The following is a 24,033-nucleotide window of genomic DNA, read 5'->3' as shown; positions in this document are numbered from 1 at the left end:
TTTTTAAATATTAGTGTCACGTTAGCTATCTTTGAATCATTAGGTACGGAAGCTGATTTAAAAGACAGGTTACAAACCACAGTTAATAGTTCAGCAATTTCCCATGGCTGTGTCTACACTGGCACCCTTTTCCGTAAAAGGGATGCTAATGAGACAAGTCGGAATTGCAAATTCCGCGGGGGATTTAAATATCCCCCGCGGCATTTGCATGAACATGGCTGCCACTTTTTTCCGGCTCGGGGCTTTGCCGGAGAAAAGCGCCAGTCTAGACGGGTTCTTTCGGAAAATAAAGCCTTTTCTGGAAGATCCCTGATTCCTGATTTTAAGATGTAGACACAGCCCATGGGAGTTCTCTCAGAACTCTTGGGTGAATGCCAAAACCTCCTCTAATGACACCTCAGTCTGGGACAATTCCTCAGATTTGTGACCAAAAAAGAATGGCTCGGGTTTGCGAATTTCCCTCGTCTCCTCAGCTGTGAAGACCGAAGCAAAGAATTCCTTGAGCTTCTCCACAATGACTGTACCGTCTTTGAGTGCCCCTTTGGCCATGTGGGGGCTAGGTGTGTGTTGGCGTGGGATGGGAGGACTGAGGGAAGGCGTGTGGGGGCAGGCGCACCATGGACAGGTGGGGTAGGGGTCAGCGAGCGGGCATTGGGCCATGCTGTTTGGACAGCAGGTCTACGTTCCCTGGAGCAGTGTTACCTTTTCCTCCTCTGATCTCTCATTTGACTATTGAGCCAAGTCTGTGGATCCTGGCTTCTCCCCTCCCCACTGCACCCCGCCCCAGCAGCCCGCCTGCCCCCTGCCTGCTCACCCATCCCGCTGGGCCTCCTTCTTCTCCAGGTCTTGGATGACATCCAGCAGCACCTTGATGGTTTGTTGGCTGGTCTCCAGCACCCCTTCCAGGGACTGCAGCTGTGACTGGAGATCTCCCATTTCCCTGGGCCGCACACCCACGTGTCCCTGAGATGCTAGGAAATGCTCATCCCCCTTGGACAAACCCACTTGCCCTTTGGCTGCAGCCACCAGCTGCAGAAGGTCTTGAACCTGGTGCAGAGTCTCCTGCTGCTTGGCCGTCAGACAGGGCTCTCCGAGCGGCTCGCTGCTCCAGGGGGCCCCAGGAGTGCGGGTGAGTTGCTGTGTCGTTGGGGGGGGCCTCAGACTGGATGTGGAGATCGGTGGCGGAGGCTCTTCCAAGCCCATGCGGCCATGCCTGGTCTGGGTGGCCATTAGCCGGCTGCAGCCGCTGGGACCTGCAGCCCCCGGCTTGGCCTGCCTGCTGCTGGGAGCTTGGTGGTTGAGGGAGGCTGACGTCTTCTCCAGCTGAGTGGCTGTAGAGCTGGCCTGGCTCGGTGGTGGCAGGACTGTGCTGGGGCTGTGGTGTGAAGGCAGGCAGCTGGAGCTGCACCAGGAGCGCTGCTGGGAGGGCCCCGGGGCTGGCGGGCTGAGCCCCAGGCTGCCTGCCAGCACAAGGTGCTGCTGGCTGGTAGGAGCAGGCTGGGATGGCAGGGCCTGCTCAGACTGGCTCCTGCTCAGAGGCCGTGGCTCTGCGGGTGGCCCTGGCGGCCCACATGGCACAGAGGGAGGGCGCAGGGGGCCGGGGCCGTCCGTGGGGCTCCCGCAGTTCCTGGGAGGCAGAGGGGGCTGAGAGGAGCTGGGCCCCGGGGCGCAGCCTGGGCGCTGGGAGGTATAGTTGGCAGCAGTGCACCTGATGGGCCCTGGATACGGTGGGCAAGGAGGCAGCCCATGGCACGAAGTGGCGTTTGGCTTGGGGCCTGGCTGCCCCTCTCTGCTGGTGTGTGGGGCGAGGGGGGAGGTAGGGAGGAGGTTGTGTGCACAAAGGCTGGCGAGCTCCCTGCTGGCTCTGGCACAGGTGCGATGTGCCTCGCTCCTGCCGGGCTCCTGGGCCAAGGCTCTGGGGCTCTTGCTGCAGAAGCGGGGGGCTGGGAGCTGCTTCTGGAGGCTGGGGGACGTCTGAATGGCCGTGCTCAGACACTCGGTGATGGGCCTGGCCTGGGGCCAGCAGCGCTGGGTGTCCGAGGCACAGTTGGCCAGCCGCTCCGGGGAGTCGCTGGGGGGCGGGGAGGCACATGGGGTGCTGGTGTCAGGGGTGGCTGCTGGCTCCGGGAGGGCGCCATCCACCAGGTCCTTGAAGCGCACCTGCTGGGGGCGGAGGCGCAGGCGGCGGGGGCGGGGCTCGCTGCTGGGTGAGTCGCGGTTGAGCAGCACTGAGCGCACGGTCCTGGCTTGCTCCTGGTGGCCGTCACTGCTGCGAGCCAGGCGGGGGCTGGTCTCCTTGCTGACCATCCCGCCCTGCCTCAGGCCCCTGGCACCGCGCTTCTGCTCTTCCGGCCTGCAGCTGGGCGCCCTGCAGGACCTGGCCGCAGGATCATGTCCCCGCCGGGGCCCCCTGCCGACGGCCGCCCAGGGCTTGGCCAGCGCCGCTGCCCGTGGGGCTTACTGCCGGGACGTCCAATGGGGAGGCTTCTCAGCATCCTGGCCCCACCGTGCCTTCTGGCCTTCGCCCTACAGCTTCTGCCAGCGCGCACGAGCACTGCTGGCCATGGCTAGCCCTGAGCCCGGCCTGCAGCCCATTCTCCTGGCTGCCTTTCCTTTTGCTTCTTAGTCACCCCCAGGGCTGGCCCCCTGGGGGCAGGATGGCAGCAGGCCCCGTCCTGGCTCATGGCCCCGGCACGCCCTTGGACCTGCAGACAAAGAGAGACGCGTGAGCAAGGAGCCAGCCTGGGAGTGGCAGCGCATCCGTCTCCGCTCCCCTTCCCTCCCAAGGCCAGGCGATCCCAGCACACGGCCCCTCTCGGGCCTCGCGCTCTGTGTCTGAGCACGGCCTCCAGATCACAGCCCAGAGAGACGAGCTCTGATCTCCGGCGCTGCCTCTTCAAGAAGGGAGACGGCGCCCTCGGGGAAACGCCCGAGTCACAGCTCCCCCGAGCCAGAGACTTCAGAATAGCTCGGCCACGCGGGGGCTAGTACACCCGGCTCTGTGCAGGGAGACCGGCTGTGCCAGGGAGCCAGCTGCACATGGGCAGTGGTGGGTGGGGTCCTGGCTCCCCGCAGGGCAGAAAGTCGCCTCGCACTAAAAATACTGAATGGGCCACCGAGAACGTGCATCAGCCCCGAGGCAGGGCCCTTCTCCCCGCCCACTGGCAGCAGCACTGGCAGCTCAGCTCCAGCCCGAGGGCTGTGGCTGGGCCCCTCTTGAACACAGAGAGGCAGCCTGCGGGCACCGCGCCGCCCTGCATGAGACTGCGTGGAGTGCAAGGCGTCCAGCCCCTGCGACAGGAGTGGAGAGCGGGGGCGACAGGCGCTGCGGACGGTGGGAGATAGGAATGGAAAGAGAACGGGGGCGACAGGCGCTGGGGCCGGTGGGAGATAGGAATGGAAAGAGAACGGGGGCGACAGGCGCTGGGGCCGGTGGGAGATAGGAATGGAAAGAGAACGGGGGCGACAGGCGCTGGGGCCGGTGGGCGATAGGAATGGAAAGAGAACGGGGGTGACAGGCGCTGGGGCCGGTGGGAGACAGGAATGGAAAGAGAACGGGGGCGACAGGCGCTGGGGCCGGTGGAAGACAGGAATGGAAAGAGAGCGGGGGCGACAGGCGCTGAGGCCACTGGGAGACAGGAATGGAAAGAGAGCGGGGGCGACAGGCGCTGGGGCCGGTGGGAGACAGGAATGGAAAGAGAACGGGGGCGACAGGCGCTGGGGCCGGTGGGAGACAGGAATGGAAAGAGAGCGGGGGCGACAGGCGCTGGGGCCACTGGGAGACAGGAATGGAAAGAGAATGGGGGCGACAGGCGCTGGGGCCAATGGGAGACAGGAATGGAGAGCCGATGGGAGACAGTCGCCCCCGCTCTCCATTCCTGTCTCCCGCCGGTCGCCCCAGCTCTCCATTCCTGTCTCCCACCAGCCCCAGCGCCTTTCGCCCCCGCTCTCTTTCCATTCCTGTCTCCCACCAGCCCCAGCGCCTTTCGCCCCCGCTCTCTTTCCATTCCTGTCTCCCACCAGCCCCAGCGCCTTTCGCCCCCGCTCTCTTTCCATTCCTGTCTTCCACCAGTGCCCGTCGCCCCCGCTCTCTTTCCATTCCTGTCTCCCACCAGCGCCTGTCGCCCCCGCTCTCTTTCCATTCCTGTCTCCCACCAGCGCCTGTCGCCCCCGCTCTCTTTCCATTCCTGTCTCCCACCAGCGCCTGTCGCCCCCGCTCTCTTTCCATTCCTGTCTCCCACCAGCGCCTGTCGCCCCCGCTCTCTTTCCATTCCTGTCTCCCACCAGCGCCTGTCGCCCCCGCTCTCTTTCCATTCCTGTCTCCCACCAGCGCCTGTCGCCCCCGCTCTCTTTCCATTCCTGTCTCCCACCAGCGCCTGTCGCCCCCGCTCTCTTTCCATTCCTGTCTCCCACCAGCGCCGGTCGCCCCCGCTCTCTTTCCATTCCTGTCTCCCACCAGCGCCTGTTGCCCCCGCTCTCTTTCCATTCCTGTCTTCCACCAGCGCCTGTCGCCCCTTCTCTCTTTCCATTCCTGTCTCCCACCAGCGCCTGTCGCCCCCGCTCTCTTTCCATTCCTGTCTTCCACCAGCGCCTGTCGCCCCCGCTCTCTTTCCATTCCTGTCTTCCACCAGCGCCTGTCGCCCCCGCTCTCTTTCCATTCCTGTCTTCCACCAGCGCCTGTCGCCCCCGCTCTCTTTCCATTCCTGTCTCCCACCAGCGCCTGTCGCCCCCGCTCTCTTTCCATTCCTGTCTCCCACCAGCGCCTGTCGCCCCTGCTCTCTTTCCATTCCTGTCTCCCACCAGCGCCTGTCGCCCCCGCTCTCTTTCCATTCCTGTCTCCCACCAGCGCCGGTCGCCCCCGCTCTCTTTCCATTCCTGTCTTCAACCAGCGCCTGTCGCCCCTGCTCTCTTTCCATTCCTGTCTCCCACCAGTGCCCGTCGCCCCGCTCTCTTTCCATTCCTGTCTTCCACCAGTGCCCGTCGCCCCCGCTCTCTTTCCATTCCTGTCTCCCACCAGCGCCCGTCGCCCCCGCTCTCTTTCCATTCCTGTCTCCCACCAGTGCCCGTCGCCCCCGCTCTCTTTCCATTCCTGTCTCCCACCAGCGCCTGTCGCCCCCGCTCTCTTTCCATTCCTGTCTCCCACCAGCGCCTGTCGCCCCCGCTCTCTTTCCATTCCTGTCTCCCACCAGCGCCTGTCGCCCCCGCTCTCTTTCCATTCCTGTCTCCCACCAGCGCCTGTCGCCCCCGCTCTCTTTCCATTCCTGTCTCCCACCAGCGCCTGTCGCCCCTGCTCTCTTTCCATTCCTGTCTCCCACCAGCGCCTGTCGCCCCCGCTCTCTTTCCATTCCTGTCTCCCACCAGCGCCTGTCGCCCCCGCTCTCTTTCCATTCCTGTCTTCCACCAGCGCCTGTCGCCCCCGCTCTCTTTCCATTCCTGTCTCCCACCAGCGCCTGTCGCCCCCGCTCTCTTTCCATTCCTGTCTCCCACCAGTGCCCGTCGCCCCCGCTCTCTTTCCATTCCTGTCTCCCACCAGCGCCGGTCGCCCCCGCTCTCTTTCCATTCCTGTCTCCCACCAGCGCTTGTCGCCCCCGCTCTCTTTCCATTCCTGTCTTCCACCAGCGCCTGTCGCCCCCGCTCTCTTTCCATTCCTGTCTTCCACCAGCGCCTGTGGCCCCCGCTCTCTTTCCATTCCTGTCTCCCACCAGCGCCTGTCGCCCCCGCTCTCTTTCCATTCCTGTCTCCCACCAGCGCCTGTCGCCCCCGCTCTCTTTCCATTCCTGTCACCCACCAGCGCCTGTCGCCCCTGCTCTCTTTCCATTCCTGTCTCCCACCAGCCCCTGTGGCCCCCGCTCTCTTTCCATTCCTGTCTCCCACCAGCGCCTGTGGCCCCCGCTCTCTTTCCATTCCTGTCTCCCACCAGTGCCCGTCGCCCCCGCTCTCTTTCCATTCCTGTCTTCCACCAGCGCCTGTCGCCCCCGCTCTCTTTCCATTCCTGTCTTCCACCAGCGCCTGTTGCCCCCGCTCTCTTTCCATTCCTGTCTTCCACCAGCACCTGTGGCCCCCGCTCTCTTTCCATTCCTGTCTCCCACCAGCCCCTGTCGCCCCCGCTCTCTTTCCATTCCTGTCTCCCACCAGCGCCTGTTGCCCCCGCTCTCTTTCCATTCCTGTCTCCCACCAGCCCCTGTCGCCCCTGCTCTCTTTCCATTCCTGTCTCCCACCAGCGCCTGTCGCCCCCGCTCTCTTTCCATTCCTGTCTCCCACCAGCCCCTGTCGCCCCTGCTCTCTTTCCGGGTATGTCTACACTACCCTCCTAGTTCGAACTAGGAGGGTAATGTATGCATACCGCACTTGCTAATGAAGCCCGGGATTTGAATTTCCCGGGCTTCATTAGCATAAGCGGGGAGCCGCCATTTTTAAATCCCCGCTGCTTCGAACCCCGTGTAGCGCGGCTACACGGGGCTCGAACTAGGTAGTTCGGACTAGGGTGCCTATTCCGAACTACCGGTACACCTCGTTTCACGAGGAGTACCGGTAGTTCGGAATAGGACCCTAGTCCGAACTACCTAGTTCGAGCCCCGTGTAGCCGCGCTACACGGGGTTCGAAGCAGCGGGGATTTAAAAATGGCGGCTCCCCGCTTATGCTAATGAAGCCCGGGAAATTCAAATCCCGGGCTTCATTAGCAAGTGCGGTATGCATACATTACCCCGCTAGTTCGAACTAGCGGGGTAGTGTAGACATACCCTCCATTCCTGTCTTCCACCAGCGCCTGTTGCCCCCGCTCTCTTTCCATTCCTGTCTCCCACCAGCCCCTGTCGCCCCCGCTCTCTTTCCATTCCTGTCTCCCACCAGCGCCTGTCGCCCCCGCTCTCTTTCCATTCCTGTCTCCCACCAGCGCCTGTCGCCCCCGCTCTCTTTCCATTCCTGTCTCCCACCAGCGCCTGTGGCCCCCGCTCTCTTTCCATTCCTGTCTCCCACCAGCCCCTGTCGCCCCCGCTGTCTTTCCATTCCTGTCTTCCACCAGCGCCTGTGGCCCCCGCTCTCTTTCCATTCCTGTCTCCCACCAGCGCTTGTCGCCCCCGCTCTCTTTCCATTCCTGTCTCCCACCAGCCCCTGTCGCCCCCGCTCTCTTTCCATTCCTGTCTCCCACCAGCGCCTGTCGCCCCCGCTCTCTTTCCATTCCTGTCTCCCACCAGCGCCTGTCGCCCCCGCTCTCTTTCCATTCCTGTCTCCCACCAGCGCCTGTCGCCCCCGCTCTCTTTCCATTCCTGTCTTCCACCAGCGCCTGTCGCCCCCGCTCTCTTTCCATTCCTGTCTTCCACCAGCGCCTGTCGCCCCCGCTCTCTTTCCATTCCTGTCTTCCACCAGCGCTTGTCGCCCCCGCTCTCTTTCCATTCCTGTCTCCCACCAGCGCCTGTCGCCCCTGCTCTCTTTCCATTCCTGTCTTCCACCAGCGCCTGTGGCCCCCGCTCTCTTTCCATTCCTGTCTCCCACCAGCGCCTGTCGCCCCCGCTCTCTTTCCATTCCTGTCTCCCACCAGCGCCTGTCGCCCCTGCTCTCTTTCCATTCCTGTCTCCCACCAGCGCCTGTCGCCCCTGCTCTCTTTCCATTCCTGTCTCCCACCAGCGCCTGTGGCCCCCGCTCTCTTTCCATTCCTGTCTCCCACCAGTGCCCGTCGCCCCCGCTCTCTTTCCATTCCTGTCTTCCACCAGTGCCCGTCGCCCCCGCTCTCTTTCCATTCCTGTCTTCCACCAGCGCCTGTTGCCCCCGCTCTCTTTCCATTCCTGTCTTCCACCAGCGCCTGTGGCCCCCGCTCTCTTTCCATTCCTGTCTCCCACCAGCCCCTGTCGCCCCCGCTCTCTTTCCATTCCTGTCTCCCACCAGCGCCTGTTGCCCCCGCTCTCTTTCCATTCCTGTCTCCCACCAGCCCCTGTCGCCCCTGCTCTCTTTCCATTCCTGTCTCCCACCAGCGCCTGTCGCCCCCGCTCTCTTTCCATTCCTGTCTCCCACCAGCCCCTGTCGCCCCTGCTCTCTTTCCATTCCTGTCTTCCACCAGCGCCTGTTGCCCCCGCTCTCTTTCCATTCCTGTCTCCCACCAGCCCCTGTCGCCCCCGCTCTCTTTCCATTCCTGTCTCCCACCAGCGCCTGTTGCCCCTGCTCTCTTTCCATTCCTGTCTCCCACCAGCGCCTGTCGCCCCCGCTCTTTCCATTCCTGTCTCCCACCAGCGCCTGTGGCCCCCGCTCTCTTTCCATTCCTGTCTCCCACCAGCCCCTGTCGCCCCCGCTGTCTTTCCATTCCTGTCTTCCACCAGCGCCTGTGGCCCCCGCTCTCTTTCCATTCCTGTCTCCCACCAGCGCTTGTCGCCCCCGCTCTCTTTCCATTCCTGTCTCCCACCAGCGCCTGTCGCCCCCGCTCTCTTTCCATTCCTGTCTCCCACCAGCCCCTGTCGCCCCCGCTCTCTTTCCATTCCTGTCTCCCACCAGCGCCTGTCGCCCCTGCTCTCTTTCCATTCCTGTCTCCCACCAGCCCCTGTCGCCCCCGCTCTCTTTCCATTCCTGTCTCCCACCAGCGCCTGTGGCCCCCGCTCTCTTTCCATTCCTCTCTCCCACCAGCGCCTGTCGCCCCCGCTCTCTTTCCATTCCTGTCTCCCACCAGCGCCTGTCGCCCCCGCTCTCTTTCCATTCCTGTCTCCCACCAGCGCCTGTCGCCCCCGCTCTCTTTCCATTCCTGTCTCCCACCAGCGCCTGTCGCCCCTGCTCTCTTTCCATTCCTGTCTCCCACCAGCCCCTGTCGCCCCCGCTCTCTTTCCATTCCTGTCTCCCACCAGCGCCTGTCGCCCCCGCTCTCTTTCCATTCCTGTCTCCCACCAGCGCCTGTGGCCCCCGCTCTCTTTCCATTCCTCTCTCCCACCAGCGCCTGTCGCCCCCGCTCTCTTTCCATTCCTGTCTCCCACCAGTGCCCGTCGCCCCCGCTCTCTTTCCATTCCTGTCTTCCACCAGCACCTGTGGCCCCCGCTCTCTTTCCATTCCTGTCTCCCACCAGCGCCTGTGGCCCCCGCTCTCTTTCCATTCCTGTCTCCCACCAGCGCCTGTCGCCCCCGCTCTCTTTCCATTCCTGTCTCCCACCAGCGCCTGTCGCCCCCGCTCTCTTTCCATTCCTGTCTCCCACCAGCGCCTGTCGCCCCCGCTCTCTTTCCATTCCTGTCTTCCACCAGCGCCTGTCGCCCCCGCTCTCTTTCCATTCCTGTCTCCCACCAGCGCCTGTCCCCCCGCTCTCTTTCCATTCCTGTCTCCCACCAGCGCCTGTGGCCCCCGCTCTCTTTCCATTCCTGTCTCCCAACAGCGCCTGTGGCCCCCGCTCTCTTTCCATTCCTGTCTTCCACCAGCACCTGTGGCCCCCGCTCTCTTTCCATTCCTGTCTCCCACCAGCGCCTGTCGCCCCTGCTCTCTTTCCATTCCTGTCTCCCACCAGCGCCTGTCGCCCCCGCTCTCTTTCCATTCCTGTCTCCCACCAGCGCCGGTCGCCCCTGCTCTCTTTCCATTCCTGTCTCCCACCAGCGCCTGTCGCCCCCGCTCTCTTTCCATTCCTGTCTCCCACCAGCGCCTGTGGCCCCCGCTCTCTTTCCATTCCTGTCTCCCACCAGCGCCTGTCGCCCCCGCTCTCTTTCCATTCCTGTCTCCCACCAGCGCCTGTCGCCCCCGCTCTCTTTCCATTCCTGTCTTCCACCAGCGCCTGTCGCCCCCGCTCTCTTTCCATTCCTGTCTTCCACCAGCGCCTGTCGCCTCCGCTCTCTTTCCATTCCTGTCTTCCACCAGCGCCTGTCGCCCCCGCTCTCTTTCCATTCCTGTCTTCCACCAGCGCCTGTCGCCCCCGCTCTCTTTCCATTCCTGTCTCCCACCAGCGCCTGTCGCCCCCGCTCTCTTTCCATTCCTGTCTCCCACCAGCGCTTGTCGCCCCCGCTCTCTTTCCATTCCTGTCTTCCACCAGCGCCTGTCGCCCCCGCTCTCTTTCCATTCCTGTCTCCCACCAGCGCCTGTCGCCCCCGCTCTCTTTCCATTCCTGTCTCCCACCAGCGCCTGTGGCCCCCGCTCTCTTTCCATTCCTGTCTCCCACCAGCGCCTGTCGCCCCTGCTCTCTTTCCATTCCTGTCTCCCACCAGCGCCTGTGGCCCCCGCTCTCTTTCCATTCCTGTCTCCCACCAGCGCCTGTGGCCCCCGCTCTCTTTCCATTCCTGTCTCCCACCAGCGCCTGTCGCCCCTGCTCTCTTTCCATTCCTGTCTCCCACCAGCGCCTGTGGCCCCCGCTCTCTTTCCATTCCTGTCTCCCACCAGTGCCCGTCGCCCCCGCTCTCTTTCCATTCCTGTCTTCCACCAGCGCCTGTCGCCCCCGCTCTCTTTCCATTCCTGTCTTCCACCAGCGCCTGTTGCCCCCGCTCTCTTTCCATTCCTGTCTTCCACCAGCACCTGTGGCCCCCGCTCTCTTTCCATTCCTGTCTCCCACCAGCCCCTGTCGCCCCCGCTCTCTTTCCATTCCTGTCTCCCACCAGCGCCTGTTGCCCCCGCTCTCTTTCCATTCCTGTCTCCCACCAGCCCCTGTCGCCCCTGCTCTCTTTCCATTCCTGTCTCCCACCAGCCCCTGTCGCCCCTGCTCTCTTTCCATTCCTGTCTCCCACCAGCGCCTGTCGCCCCCGCTCTCTTTCCATTCCTGTCTCCCACCAGCCCCTGTCGCCCCTGCTCTCTTTCCATTCCTGTCTCCCACCAGCGCCTGTCGCCCCCGCTCTCTTTCCATTCCTGTCTCCCACCAGCGCCTGTGGCCCCCGCTCTCTTTCCATTCCTGTCTCCCACCAGCCCCTGTCGCCCCTGCTCTCTTTCCATTCCTGTCTTCCACCAGCGCCTGTTGCCCCCGCTCTCTTTCCATTCCTGTCTCCCACCAGCCCCTGTCGCCCCCGCTCTCTTTCCATTCCTGTCTCCCACCAGCGCCTGTCGCCCCCGCTCTCTTTCCATTCCTGTCTCCCACCAGCGCCTGTCGCCCCCGCTCTCTTTCCATTCCTGTCTTCCACCAGCGCCTGTCGCCCCCGCTCTCTTTCCATTCCTGTCTTCCACCAGCGCCTGTCGCCCCCGCTCTCTTTCCATTCCTGTCTCCCACCAGCGCCTGTGGCCCCCGCTCTCTTTCCATTCCTGTCTTCCACCAGCGCCTGTCGCCCCCGCTCTCTTTCCATTCCTGTCTCCCACCAGCGCCTGTCGCCCCTGCTCTCTTTCCATTCCTGTCTCCCACCAGCGCCTGTTGCCCCCGCTCTCTTTCCATTCCTGTCTCCCACCAGCGCCTGTTGCCCCCGCTCTCTTTCCATTCCTGTCTCCCACCAGCGCCTGTGGCCCCCGCTCTCTTTCCATTCCTGTCTTCCACCAGCGCCTGTCGCCCCCGCTCTCTTTCCATTCCTGTCTCCCACCAGCCCCTGTCGCCCCCGCTGTCTTTCCATTCCTGTCTTCCACCAGCGCCTGTCCCCCCGCTCTCTTTCCATTCCTGTCTCCCACCAGCGCTTGTCGCCCCCGCTCTCTTTCCATTCCTGTCTCCCACCAGCCCCTGTCGCCCCCGCTCTCTTTCCATTCCTGTCTCCCACCAGCGCCTGTCGCCCCCGCTCTCTTTCCATTCCTGTCTTCCACCAGCGCCTGTCGCCCCCGCTCTCTTTCCATTCCTGTCTCCCACCAGCGCCTATGGCCCCCGCTCTCTTTCCATTCCTGTCTTCCACCAGCGCTTGTCGCCCCCGCTCTCTTTCCATTCCTGTCTCCCACCAGCGCCTGTCGCCCCCGCTCTCTTTCCATTCCTGTCTTCCACCAGCGCCTGTGGCCCCCGCTCTCTTTCCATTCCTGTCTCCCACCAGCGCCTGTCGCCCCCGCTCTCTTTCCATTCCTGTCTCCCACCAGCGCCTGTCGCCCCTGCTCTCTTTCCATTCCTGTCTCCCACCAGCGCCTGTCGCCCCTGCTCTCTTTCCATTCCTGTCTCCCACCAGCGCCTGTGGCCCCCGCTCTCTTTCCATTCCTGTCTCCCACCAGTGCCCGTCGCCCCCGCTCTCTTTCCATTCCTGTCTTCCACCAGTGCCCGTCGCCCCCGCTCTCTTTCCATTCCTGTCTTCCACCAGCACCTGTGGCCCCCGCTCTCTTTCCATTCCTGTCTCCCACCAGCCCCTGTCGCCCCCGCTCTATTTCCATTCCTGTCTCCCACCAGCGCCTGTTGCCCCCGCTCTCTTTCCATTCCTGTCTCCCACCAGCCCCTGTCGCCCCTGCTCTCTTTCCATTCCTGTCTCCCACCAGCGCCTGTCGCCCCCGCTCTCTTTCCATTCCTGTCTCCCACCAGCCCCTGTCGCCCCTGCTCTCTTTCCATTCCTGTCTTCCACCAGCGCCTGTTGCCCCCGCTCTCTTTCCATTCCTGTCTCCCACCAGCCCCTGTCGCCCCCGCTCTCTTTCCATTCCTGTCTCCCACCAGCGCCTGTCGCCCCCGCTCTCTTTCCATTCCTGTCTCCCACCAGCGCCTGTCGCCCCCGCTCTCTTTCCATTCCTGTCTCCCACCAGCGCCTGTCGCCCCTGCTCTCTTTCCATTCCTGTCTCCCACCAGCGCCTGTCGCCCCCGCTCTTTCCATTCCTGTCTCCCACCAGCGCCTGTGGCCCCCGCTCTCTTTCCATTCCTGTCTCCCACCAGCCCCTGTCGCCCCCGCTGTCTTTCCATTCCTGTCTTCCACCAGCGCCTGTGGCCCCCGCTCTCTTTCCATTCCTGTCTCCCACCAGCGCTTGTCGCCCCCGCTCTCTTTCCATTCCTGTCTCCCACCAGCCCCTGTCGCCCCCGCTCTCTTTCCATTCCTGTCTCCCACCAGCGCCTGTCGCCCCCGCTCTCTTTCCATTCCTGTCTCCCACCAGCCCCAGCGCCTGTCGCCCCCGCTCTCTTTCCATTCCTGTCTCCCACCAGCGCCTGTCGCCCCCGCTCTCTTTCGATTCCTGTCTCCCACCAGCCCCAGCGCCTGTCGCCCCCGCTCTCTTTCCATTCCTGTCTTCCACCAGCGCCTGTCCCCCCGCTCTCTTTCCAGTCCTGTCTCCCACCAGCGCCTGTTGCCCCCGCTCTCTTTTCATTCCTGTCTCCCACCAGCGCCTGTCCCCCCGCTCTCTTTCCATTCCTGTCTCCCACCAGCGCCTGTCGCCCCCGCTCTCTTTCCATTCCTGTCTCCCACCAGCGCCTGTGGCCCCCGCTCTCTTTCCATTCCTGTCTCCCACCAGTGCCCGTCGCCCCCGCTCTCTTTCCATTCCTGTCTTCCACCAGTGCCCGTCGCCCCCGCTCTCTTTCCATTCCTGTCTTCCACCAGCGCCTGTTGCCCCCGCTCTCTTTCCATTCCTGTCTTCCACCAGCACCTGTGGCCCCCGCTCTCTTTCCATTCCTGTCTCCCACCAGCCCCTGTCGCCCCCGCTCTCTTTCCATTCCTGTCTCCCACCAGCGCCTGTTGCCCCCGCTCTCTTTCCATTCCTGTCTCCCACCAGCGCCTGTCGCCCCCGCTCTCTTTCCATTCCTGTCTCCCACCAGCCCCTGTCGCCCCTGCTCTCTTTCCATTCCTGTCTCCCACCAGCGCCTGTCGCCCCCGCTCTCTTTCCATTCCTGTCTCCCACCAGCCCCTGTCGCCCCTGCTCTCTTTCCATTCCTGTCTTCCACCAGCGCCTGTTGCCCCCGCTCTCTTTCCATTCCTGTCTCCCACCAGCCCCTGTCGCCCCCGCTCTCTTTCCATTCCTGTCTCCCACCAGCGCCTGTCGCCCCCGCTCTCTTTCCATTCCTGTCTCCCACCAGCGCCTGTCGCCCCCGCTCTTTCCATTCCTGTCTCCCACCAGCGCCTGTGGCCCCCGCTCTCTTTCCATTCCTGTCTCCCACCAGCGCCTGTCGCCCCCGCTCTCTTTCCATTCCTGTCTCCCACCAGCCCCTGTCGCCCCCGCTCTCTTTCCATTCCTGTCTCCCACCAGCGCCTGTCGCCCCCGCTCTCTTTCCATTCCTGTCTCCCACCAGCGCCTGTCGCCCCCGCTCTCTTTCCATTCCTGTCTCCCACCAGCGCCTGTGGCCCCCGCTCTCTTTCCATTCCTGTCTCCCACCAGCGCCTGTCGCCCCTGCTCTCTTTCCATTCCTGTCTCCCACCAGCGCCTGTGGCCCCCGCTCTCTTTCCATTCCTGTCTCCCACCAGCGCCTGTGGCCCCCGCTCTCTTTCCATTCCTGTCTCCCACCAGTGCCCGTCGCCCCCGCTCTCTTTCCATTCCTGTCTTCCACCAGCGCCTGTCGCCCCCGCTCTCTTTCCATTCCTGTCTTCCACCAGCGCCTGTTGCCCCCGCTCTCTTTCCATTCCTGTCTTCCACCAGCACCTGTGGCCCCCGCTCTCTTTCCATTCCTGTCTCCCACCAGCCCCTGTCGCCCCCGCTCTCTTTCCATTCCTGTCTCCCACCAGCGCCTGTTGCCCCCGCTCTCTTTCCATTCCTGTCTCCCACCAGCCCCTGTCGCCCCTGCTCTCTTTCCATTCCTGTCTCCCACCAGCCCCTGTCGCCCCTGCTCTCTTTCCATTCCTGTCTCCCACCAGCGCCTGTCGCCCCCGCTCTCTTTCCATTCCTGTCTCCCACCAGCCCCTGTCGCCCCTGCTCTCTTTCCATTCCTGTCTCCCACCAGCGCCTGTCGCCCCCGCTCTCTTTCCATTCCTGTCTCCCACCAGCGCCTGTGGCCCCCGCTCTCTTTCCATTCCTGTCTCCCACCAGCCCCTGTCGCCCCTGCTCTCTTTCCATTCCTGTCTTCCACCAGCGCCTGTTGCCCCCGCTCTCTTTCCATTCCTGTCTCCCACCAGCCCCTGTCGCCCCCGCTCTCTTTCCATTCCTGTCTCCCACCAGCGCCTGTCGCCCCCGCTCTCTTTCCATTCCTGTCTCCCACCAGCGCCTGTCGCCCCCGCTCTCTTTCCATTCCTGTCTTCCACCAGCGCCTGTCGCCCCCGCTCTCTTTCCATTCCTGTCTTCCACCAGCGCCTGTCGCCCCCGCTCTCTTTCCATTCCTGTCTCCCACCAGCGCCTGTGGCCCCCGCTCTCTTTCCATTCCTGTCTTCCACCAGCGCCTGTCGCCCCCGCTCTCTTTCCATTCCTGTCTCCCACCAGCGCCTGTCGCCCCTGCTCTCTTTCCATTCCTGTCTCCCACCAGCGCCTGTTGCCCCCGCTCTCTTTCCATTCCTGTCTCCCACCAGCGCCTGTTGCCCCCGCTCTCTTTCCATTCCTGTCTCCCACCAGCGCCTGTGGCCCCCGCTCTCTTTCCATTCCTGTCTTCCACCAGCGCCTGTCGCCCCCGCTCTCTTTCCATTCCTGTCTCCCACCAGCCCCTGTCGCCCCCGCTGTCTTTCCATTCCTGTCTTCCACCAGCGCCTGTCCCCCCGCTCTCTTTCCATTCCTGTCTCCCACCAGCGCTTGTCGCCCCCGCTCTCTTTCCATTCCTGTCTCCCACCAGCCCCTGTCGCCCCCGCTCTCTTTCCATTCCTGTCTCCCACCAGCGCCTGTCGCCCCCGCTCTCTTTCCATTCCTGTCTTCCACCAGCGCCTGTCGCCCCCGCTCTCTTTCCATTCCTGTCTCCCACCAGCGCCTATGGCCCCCGCTCTCTTTCCATTCCTGTCTTCCACCAGCGCTTGTCGCCCCCGCTCTCTTTCCATTCCTGTCTCCCACCAGCGCCTGTCGCCCCCGCTCTCTTTCCATTCCTGTCTTCCACCAGCGCCTGTGGCCCCCGCTCTCTTTCCATTCCTGTCTCCCACCAGCGCCTGTCGCCCCCGCTCTCTTTCCATTCCTGTCTCCCACCAGCGCCTGTCGCCCCTGCTCTCTTTCCATTCCTGTCTCCCACCAGCGCCTGTCGCCCCTGCTCTCTTTCCATTCCTGTCTCCCACCAGCGCCTGTGGCCCCCGCTCTCTTTCCATTCCTGTCTCCCACCAGTGCCCGTCGCCCCCGCTCTCTTTCCATTCCTGTCTTCCACCAGTGCCCGTCGCCCCCGCTCTCTTTCCATTCCTGTCTCCCACCAGCACCTGTCGCCCCCGCTCTCTTTCCATTCCTGTCTCCCACCAGCCCCTGTCGCCCCCGCTCTATTTCCATTCCTGTCTCCCACCAGCGCCTGTTGCCCCCGCTCTCTTTCCATTCCTGTCTCCCACCAGCCCCTGTCGCCCCTGCTCTCTTTCCATTCCTGTCTCCCACCAGCGCCTGTCGCCCCCGCTCTCTTTCCATTCCTGTCTCCCACCAGCCCCTGTCGCCCCTGCTCTCTTTCCATTCCTGTCTTCCACCAGCGCCTGTTGCCCCCGCTCTCTTTCCATTCCTGTCTTCCACCAGCCCCTGTTGCCCCCGCTCTCTTTCCATTCCTGTCTCCCACCAGCGCCTGTCGCCCCCGCTCTCTTTCCATTCCTGTCTCCCACCAGCGCCTGTCGCCCCCGCTCTCTTTCCATTCCTGTCTCCCACCAGCGCCTGTCGCCCCTGCTCTCTTTCCATTCCTGTCTCCCACCAGCGCCTGTCGCCCCCGCTCTTTCCATTCCTGTCTCCCACCAGCGCCTGTGGCCCCCGCTCTCTTTCCATTCCTGTCTCCCACCAGCCCCTGTCGCCCCCGCTGTCTTTCCATTCCTGTCTTCCACCAGCGCCTGTGGCCCCCGCTCTCTTTCCATTCCTGTCTCCCACCAGCGCTTGTCGCCCCCGCTCTCTTTCCATTCCTGTCTCCCACCAGCCCCTGTCGCCCCCGCTCTCTTTCCATTCCTGTCTCCCACCAGCGCCTGTCGCCCCCGCTCTCTTTCCATTCCTGTCTCCCACCAGCCCCAGCGCCTGTCGCCCCCGCTCTCTTTCCATTCCTGTCTCCCACCAGCGCCTGTCGCCCCCGCTCTCTTTCGATTCCTGTCTCCCACCAGCCCCAGCGCCTGTCGCCCCCGCTCTCTTTCCATTCCTGTCTTCCACCAGCGCCTGTCCCCCCGCTCTCTTTCCAGTCCTGTCTCCCACCAGCGCCTGTTGCCCCCGCTCTCTTTTCATTCCTGTCTCCCACCAGCGCCTGTCCCCCCGCTCTCTTTCCATTCCTGTCTCCCACCAGCGCCTGTCGCCCCCGCTCTCTTTCCATTCCTGTCTCCCACCAGCGCCTGTGGCCCCCGCTCTCTTTCCATTCCTGTCTCCCACCAGTGCCCGTCGCCCCCGCTCTCTTTCCATTCCTGTCTTCCACCAGTGCCCGTCGCCCCCGCTCTCTTTCCATTCCTGTCTTCCACCAGCGCCTGTTGCCCCCGCTCTCTTTCCATTCCTGTCTTCCACCAGCACCTGTGGCCCCCGCTCTCTTTCCATTCCTGTCTCCCACCAGCCCCTGTCGCCCCCGCTCTCTTTCCATTCCTGTCTCCCACCAGCGCCTGTTGCCCCCGCTCTCTTTCCATTCCTGTCTCCCACCAGCGCCTGTCGCCCCCGCTCTCTTTCCATTCCTGTCTCCCACCAGCCCCTGTCGCCCCTGCTCTCTTTCCATTCCTGTCTCCCACCAGCGCCTGTCGCCCCCGCTCTCTTTCCATTCCTGTCTCCCACCAGCCCCTGTCGCCCCTGCTCTCTTTCCATTCCTGTCTTCCACCAGCGCCTGTTGCCCCCGCTCTCTTTCCATTCCTGTCTCCCACCAGCCCCTGTCGCCCCCGCTCTCTTTCCATTCCTGTCTCCCACCAGCGCCTGTCGCCCCCGCTCTCTTTCCATTCCTGTCTCCCACCAGCGCCTGTCGCCCCCGCTCTTTCCATTCCTGTCTCCCACCAGCGCCTGTGGCCCCCGCTCTCTTTCCATTCCTGTCTCCCACCAGCCCCTGTCGCCCCCGCTGTCTTTCCATTCCTGTCTTCCACCAGCGCCTGTGGCCCCCGCTCTCTTTCCATTCCTGTCTCCCACCAGCCCCTGTCGCCCCCGCTCTCTTTCCATTCCTGTCTCCCACCAGCGCCTGTCGCCCCCGCTCTCTTTCCATTCCTGTCTCCCACCAGCCCCAGCGCCTGTCGCCCCCGCTCTCTTTCCATTCCTGTCTCCCACCAGCGCCTGTCGCCCCCGCTCTCTTTCGATTCCTGTCTCCCACCAGCCCCAGCGCCTGTGGCCCCCGCTCTCTTTCCATTCCTGTCTCCCACCAGCGCCTGTCCCCCCGCTCTCTTTCCAGTCCTGTCTCCCACCAGCGCCTGTTGCCCCCGCTCTCTTTTCATTCCTGTCTCCCACCAGCGCCTGTCCCCCCGCTCTCTTTCCATTCCTGTCTTCCACCAGCGCCTGTCCCCCCGCTCTCTTTCCATTCCTGTCTTCCACCAGCGCCTGTCGCCCCCGCTCTCTTTCCATTCCTGTCTCCCACCAGCGCCTGTGGCCCCCGCTCTCTTTCCATTCCTGTCTTCCACCAGCGCCTGTTGCCCCCGCTCTCTTTCCATTCCTGTCTCCCACAAGCGCCTGTCCCCCCGCTCTCTTTCCATTCCTGTCTTCCACCAGCGCCTGTCGCCCCCGCTCTCTTTTCATTCCTGTCTCCCACCAGTGCCTGTCCCCCCGCTCTCTTTCCATTCCTGTCTCCCACCAGCGCCTGTCCCCTCGCTCTCTTTCCATTCCTGTCTTCCACCAGCGCCTGTGGCCCCCGCTCTCTTTTCATTCCTGTCTCCCACCAGCGCCTGTCCCCCCGCTCTCTTTCCATTCCTGTCTTCCACCAGCGCCTGTCGCCCCCGCTCTCTTTTCATTCCTGTCTCCCACCAGCGCCTGTCCCCCCGCTCTCTTTCCATTCCTGTCTTCCACCAGCGCCTGTCGCCCCCGCTCTCTTTTCATTCCTGTCTCCCACCAGCGCCTGTCCCCCCGCTCTCTTTCCATTCCTGTCTCCCACCAGCGCCTGTCCCCCCGCTCTCTTTTCATCCCTGTCTCCCACCAGCGCCTGTCCCCCCGCTCTCTTTCCATTCCTGTCTCCCACCAGCGCCTGTCGCCCCCGCTCTCTTTCCATTCCTGTCTCCCACCAGTGCCTGTTGCCCCCGCTCTCTTTCCATTCCTGTCCCCACCAGCGCCTGTCGCCCCCGCTCTCTTTCCATTCCTGTCTCCCACCAGTGCCCGTCGCCCCCGCTCTCTTTCCATTCCTGTCTCCCACCAGCGCCTGTTGCCCCCGCTCTCTTTCCATTCCTGTCTCCCACCAGCGCCTGTCGCCCCCGCTCTCTTTTCATTCCTGTCTCCCACCAGCGCCGGTCGCCCCCGCTCTCTTTCGATTCCTGTCTCCCACCAGCCCCAGCGCCTGTCGCCCCCGCTCTCTTTCCATTCCTGTCTCCCACCAGCGCCTGTCCCCCCACTCTCTTTCGATTCCTGTCTCCCACCAGCCCCAGCGCCTGTCGCCCCCGCTCTCTTTCCATTCCTGTCTCCCATCGGCCCCAGCTGGGGCTCCCCGCGGCTGTCCCCGATGCACAGTGCGGCGCTGTGGAAGAGAACTCGCCGAGAGCGACAGCATTGCCGCTGCAGGCAGCGTTGAGCCGCCCCCTTTGCTGGGAGCCAGGCTCCTGGGGCGTGCCAGTTAGTGTCCCTGTGAACAGCCGAGGCTGCAGCTGACAGGGCGAGGATCACAGCAACCGCAAACTCCCCTGCCCCAGGCACACCTGCCTCAGCCCTTCGGCGCACCCCTGCTGGCCAAGGAGGGAATGCCTCCGGCAGCCTGCCCTCTGGCCCTGCTGGGCTCCCGTTCTGCCTCTTCCGGGGAGCTCTCCGCGGAACCGCCGGCCCTGGACCAAGCTGCCCGCTCAGCCGAGTGGCCCAGAGGGAGCGGGCACTGAGAACAAGCGGAGTTCCCAGGCGCTGAGCGAGCTGGAATCCCGAGCCCTCCCACAGCGTCAGCAAACCCGAGCAGCGAGGGAGCTGCCAGGCACCCTGCAGCCTTGGCACCTCCCCCCCAGGACAGACCCCTGCGGAGCCCCACTTGCTCTGCCCGTCCAGCAGGAGTGGGAACCATTAATAGCCGAACAGCTACCCAGCCGGTTACGCGCAGCCAGCCTGCAGCCCCAGTCAGCATTCTGCTCAGCACGCCAGCAGCCAGCCCCGGGCCCAAGACGAGCGGAGCCCTAGTCAGTCTGGGACGTGCCCGGCCCCAGGGACAGCACGGGCTGCAGCGCATGGCAGCTCCCACGACATGCAGGGTGGGAGCAGCAGCAGGAGCCGGCCAGAGCGGGAGTCCAGCCCCGCCCCGAGGCTGTGCCCTAGTGACAGCGAGACCCACCCTCTCCTCCCGCTGCAGAAGGCCAAGGGAGCACAGAACATACGGGCTGCCCTCAGAGCAACCTCACCTGTCAATGGCCGCCTACAGTCCCTGGATCTCCTTGGCATGGCTGGGATGGCTTTTCAGTCAGCTAGAGTGGCAGTGTTTGGCAAGGGGCCCTCGATCCCTCCTGCAGGACTCCTCCTAGACAGCCACTTCCCATCGTGTGTGTGGGAGACTGACTGATCCCTCCTGCGTGGCAGCTTAGGGACCCTCTGCACACTTAATAAGCATCCTCTCTCTGCATCATCTACACGGCTGATGAAGAGACTGCCCAGAGCCGGTCCCAGCAGACCCCTGCGGAGCCCCACTTGTTCTGCCCTCCCAGCAGGACTGGGAACTGTTAATAACTGAACGGTTTTCCAGCCGGTTAGGCACCCACCTTAGAGTAGTCCCACCTAGGTTGTATTTGCCTACTTTATTGATAATATCATGTGAGACCACGTCAAATGCCTTTCTGAAGTCTAGATATCCCACGTCCACCTCTTCTCCCATAGCCACAAGACTCGTTATCCTAGCAAAGAACGCGATCCGATTGGTTTGACAGGATTGGTTCTTTACAAATCCATGCGGGCTGTTCCCTATCACCTTGCCACCTTCCAGGTGTTTTCAGATGATTTCCTTAATTACCTGCTCCGTTATCTTCCCTGGCACAGAGTTAAACTGACTGGTCTGGAGTATCCTGGGTTGTTCTTATTTCCCTTTTTACAGATGGGCGCTAGATTTGCCCTTTTCCAGTCTTCTGGAATCTCTCCTGTCTCCCATGACTTTTCAGAGATGACAGTGAAAGGCTCAGATACCGTCTCTTCCTCCGTCAGTATTGCAGGGTGCATTTCATCAGGCCCTCGTCACATCTAACTTTTCTCAGTAATTTTTAACTTGTTCTTTTTCTATTTTAACTTCTCAACCCACCCCATTTCCACTGGCATTCACTGTGTTAGGCAGCCCATCACCACCAACCCTCTTGGTGAAAACCAGAACAAAGGAGTCATTAAGCACCTCTGCCATTTCCAGGGTTCCTGTTATTCTCTCTTCACTGAGCAATGGGCCTGCCCTGTCTAAGGATGTGACAATGCAGTTACTTTCCTAATCGAGTAGTCAATAAAAAAATCTATCGACTACTCAATTAGTTGCTAAGGATCAGCAGTTACAGAGCTTAGTGGCTTGGACTGGGCCCCAGCATAACCCCTCTCCCCTGCCGCTCTGCCTTAGAGCCAGCGTCCCTTCCAATCCAGAGCGGCAGTGGGGAAGGCTCTGTGGGCTGAGCAGGGACTGAGCCATCCTCGCGTGCTGGCTCCCTTGTAACGCAGAGTGACGAATAGTCTCGGGACCAGGCACTGCGATGGCGTCTTCGCATCTCTTAACATTGCAGAGCCACAGTGGGGGAGGTGGGAGGGATGTGAGTAGTCAATAGTGCTGATCAGCTCCTGCCTATCGGTTAGTCAACCAGTCGCTTACATCCCTGCCCCGTCCTCGGTCGTCCTCTTGCTCCAGTGTATTTTGTGACAGGGTGTAACGCAGCGGCGCCGGTGTTGGCTCCTGCAGTCCTGGTGTTCACCCAGGTTGCTTTGTTGTGTGTGTGCGATTCTGCTGTCCTGGGCTGTTCCGCAGTGACTCTGGGTGTGCGCGCCGCAGTATCCCCGGGCACTGGCCCACGAAAGCTCATCACCTAATAAACCATCTGGTTAGTCTTTAAAGTGCTACATAGTCCTGTCTTTTGTTTCAGCTGGGACTCAAAGAGTCTCCATTCCCATCACTGGAGCCAACAGCCTTCCTAGGACACGTCACTATTTCAGTTGTAAGTTCATCCCATCTCCCCGGCCTGATGCGAACAATTCTGGCAGCTATAGCCACAGGCCAGTGTGTGTTTTAGTTCAGCTACATGTAAATGTCTGCATCTAGCAACAGGCCCAAGTGCAGGGGTGACTGGATCCCAGTCTGTAGGAACCTATCTGGGGAACAAGTACTTGATGACAGGTTTCCAGTCTACCCAGAAAGGTATGAGATGATCCAATGGCTGGAAGCTGAAGCTAGACATTAGGACAGGAAATAAAATATGACTGTTTAAAAGGGAGGGTGGTTAACCACTGGAATGGTTTGGAATGGGTCCCATATGAAGAGAGACTAAAAAGACTTGGGCTGCGTCTAGACTGGCATGGTTTTCCGGAAATGCTTTTAATGGAAAAGTTTTCCGTTAAAAGCATTTTTGGAACAGAGCGTCTAGATTGGCAGGACAAAAGCACTTTTTGTGGAAAAGCGTCCATGGCCAATCTAGACGCGCTTTTCCGCAAAAAAAAACCCGATTGCCATTTTCGCGATCGGGGCTTTTTTGCAGAAAACCAATCTGAGCTGTCTACACTGGCCCTCTTGCACAAAAGCTTTGCGCAAAAGGGACTTTTGCCCAAACGGGAGCAGCATAGTATTTCCGCAAGAAGCCCTGATTTCTTACAGTAGGAAGTCAGTGCTTTTCCAGAAATTCAAGCGGCCAGTATAGACAGCTGGCAAGTTTTTCCGGAAAAGCGGCTGATTTTCTGGAAAAACTGGCCAGTCTAGACACAACCATGGACTTTTCAACTTAGAAAAAAGGAGAATAAGGGGAAATATGATAGAGGTTGATAAAATCACGATTGGTGTGGATAAAGTGAATTAGGAAAAGTTAAGTACTTATTCCCGCAACATAAGAACTAGGGGTTATCAAATGAAATTAATAGGCAACAGGTTTAAAACAAACCAAAGGAAGTTTTTCTTCACTCAGCGCACAGTCAACCTGTGGAACTCCTTGCCAGAGGATGTGGTGAAGACTAGGACTTGCATAGGGTTAAAAATAGATTCATGGAGGTTAGGTCCGTCAATGGATGTTAGTCAGGCTGGGTAGGAATGGTGTCCCTAGCCTCAGTTTGTCTGGAAATGGGTGACAGGAGAGGGATCGCGTGAGGATTACTTGTGTTTCCTTCCTCGGGGGCACCTGGCACTGGCCACTGTCGGCAGACAGGATATCAGGCTGGATGGACCTTTGTCTGACCCAGTCTGGCCGTTCTTATGTACTTAACATCTTACCAGGGTCATGGCTGTGGTTAACTGACAAGCAGCAGCTCATCAGTGACACGCTGGCTCCCTTCATTACGGGCTCTGCAGTATAAAAGAGCCCCCAGGGAAGCCGGCTCCTGCTGGTCCTAATCCAGGAGAGCCAACTGCGCTGCAGGCGCCGCACTGTATATGAGTTTTATGCTGCAGAGCACGCAGGACGCGTAACTGCTGGGGGTTCAGTGGTTACACGGGTACAGCTGTAAATGACTTTTATAGCCCTCCAGGGGCCTGGACTTGACCTTCCCAGGCTCTTCCCAGTTTCATTATTCTATAACCTAGGAATTCTCCTCATCAGGTCTTAGCTAAGACCCCCCTCTACTCCCCTTCTGGAGAACGCGGGGGCTGTGGCATTCATGGGGGCCGTTATCATTGCTTGTCCAGGCTCAGCGTGAAGTCTCTTCAGGGCAGCGACCATGTGTCATGGTTCCATTGCCCTTCTGTCTTCCAATGCTACCTGCGGTGGCTGTATCAGGCTAGGCCCGTACACTGCTCAGCCAACCCAACTGTGGATCTGACGTGGATATTTACACAGCCCCCATTACTGCGGAATAAGCGACAACCCTCCCCACCCCATAAGCCTGTATGTATTTATCCTAAAGATGCCCTGGCAAGATTGGGAAGTACTAGTATCCCCATTTTACAGATGGGGAACTGAGGTACAGAGAGACTAAAGAATTTGCCCAAGGCC

The 24,033-nt window shown here is 61.8% G+C and overlaps 2 protein-coding genes across 7 annotated transcripts in view; one reads left to right on the top strand and one right to left on the bottom strand.

The window, feature by feature from the left end:
- The window catches only part of LOC102455798 (dedicator of cytokinesis protein 2-like), a 427,487-nt gene that overhangs the window by 259,142 nt on the left and 144,312 nt on the right, over positions 1-24,033 (top strand). The gene's annotated exons all lie outside the window — the stretch shown is intronic.
- LOC142825635 (uncharacterized) overlaps positions 1-24,033 on the bottom strand; it is a 66,868-nt gene that overhangs the window by 30,580 nt on the left and 12,255 nt on the right. The window contains exon 2 of the mRNA XM_075917671.2: positions 815-2,705. Within this exon, the coding sequence (XP_075773786.1) occupies positions 815-2,307 (1,493 nt within the window). The 5' untranslated portion in view covers positions 2,308-2,705. The remainder of the gene's footprint in view (positions 1-814; positions 2,706-24,033) is intronic.

The sequence above is a fragment of the Pelodiscus sinensis genome, chromosome 4, assembly GCF_052426305.1.
Source record: "Pelodiscus sinensis isolate ZL-2025 chromosome 4, ASM5242630v1, whole genome shotgun sequence".
Lineage (NCBI taxonomy): Eukaryota > Metazoa > Chordata > Testudines > Trionychidae > Pelodiscus > Pelodiscus sinensis.
The sequence above is the reverse complement of the archived record's forward strand: the minus strand, read 5'-3'. Positions and strand labels throughout refer to the sequence as shown.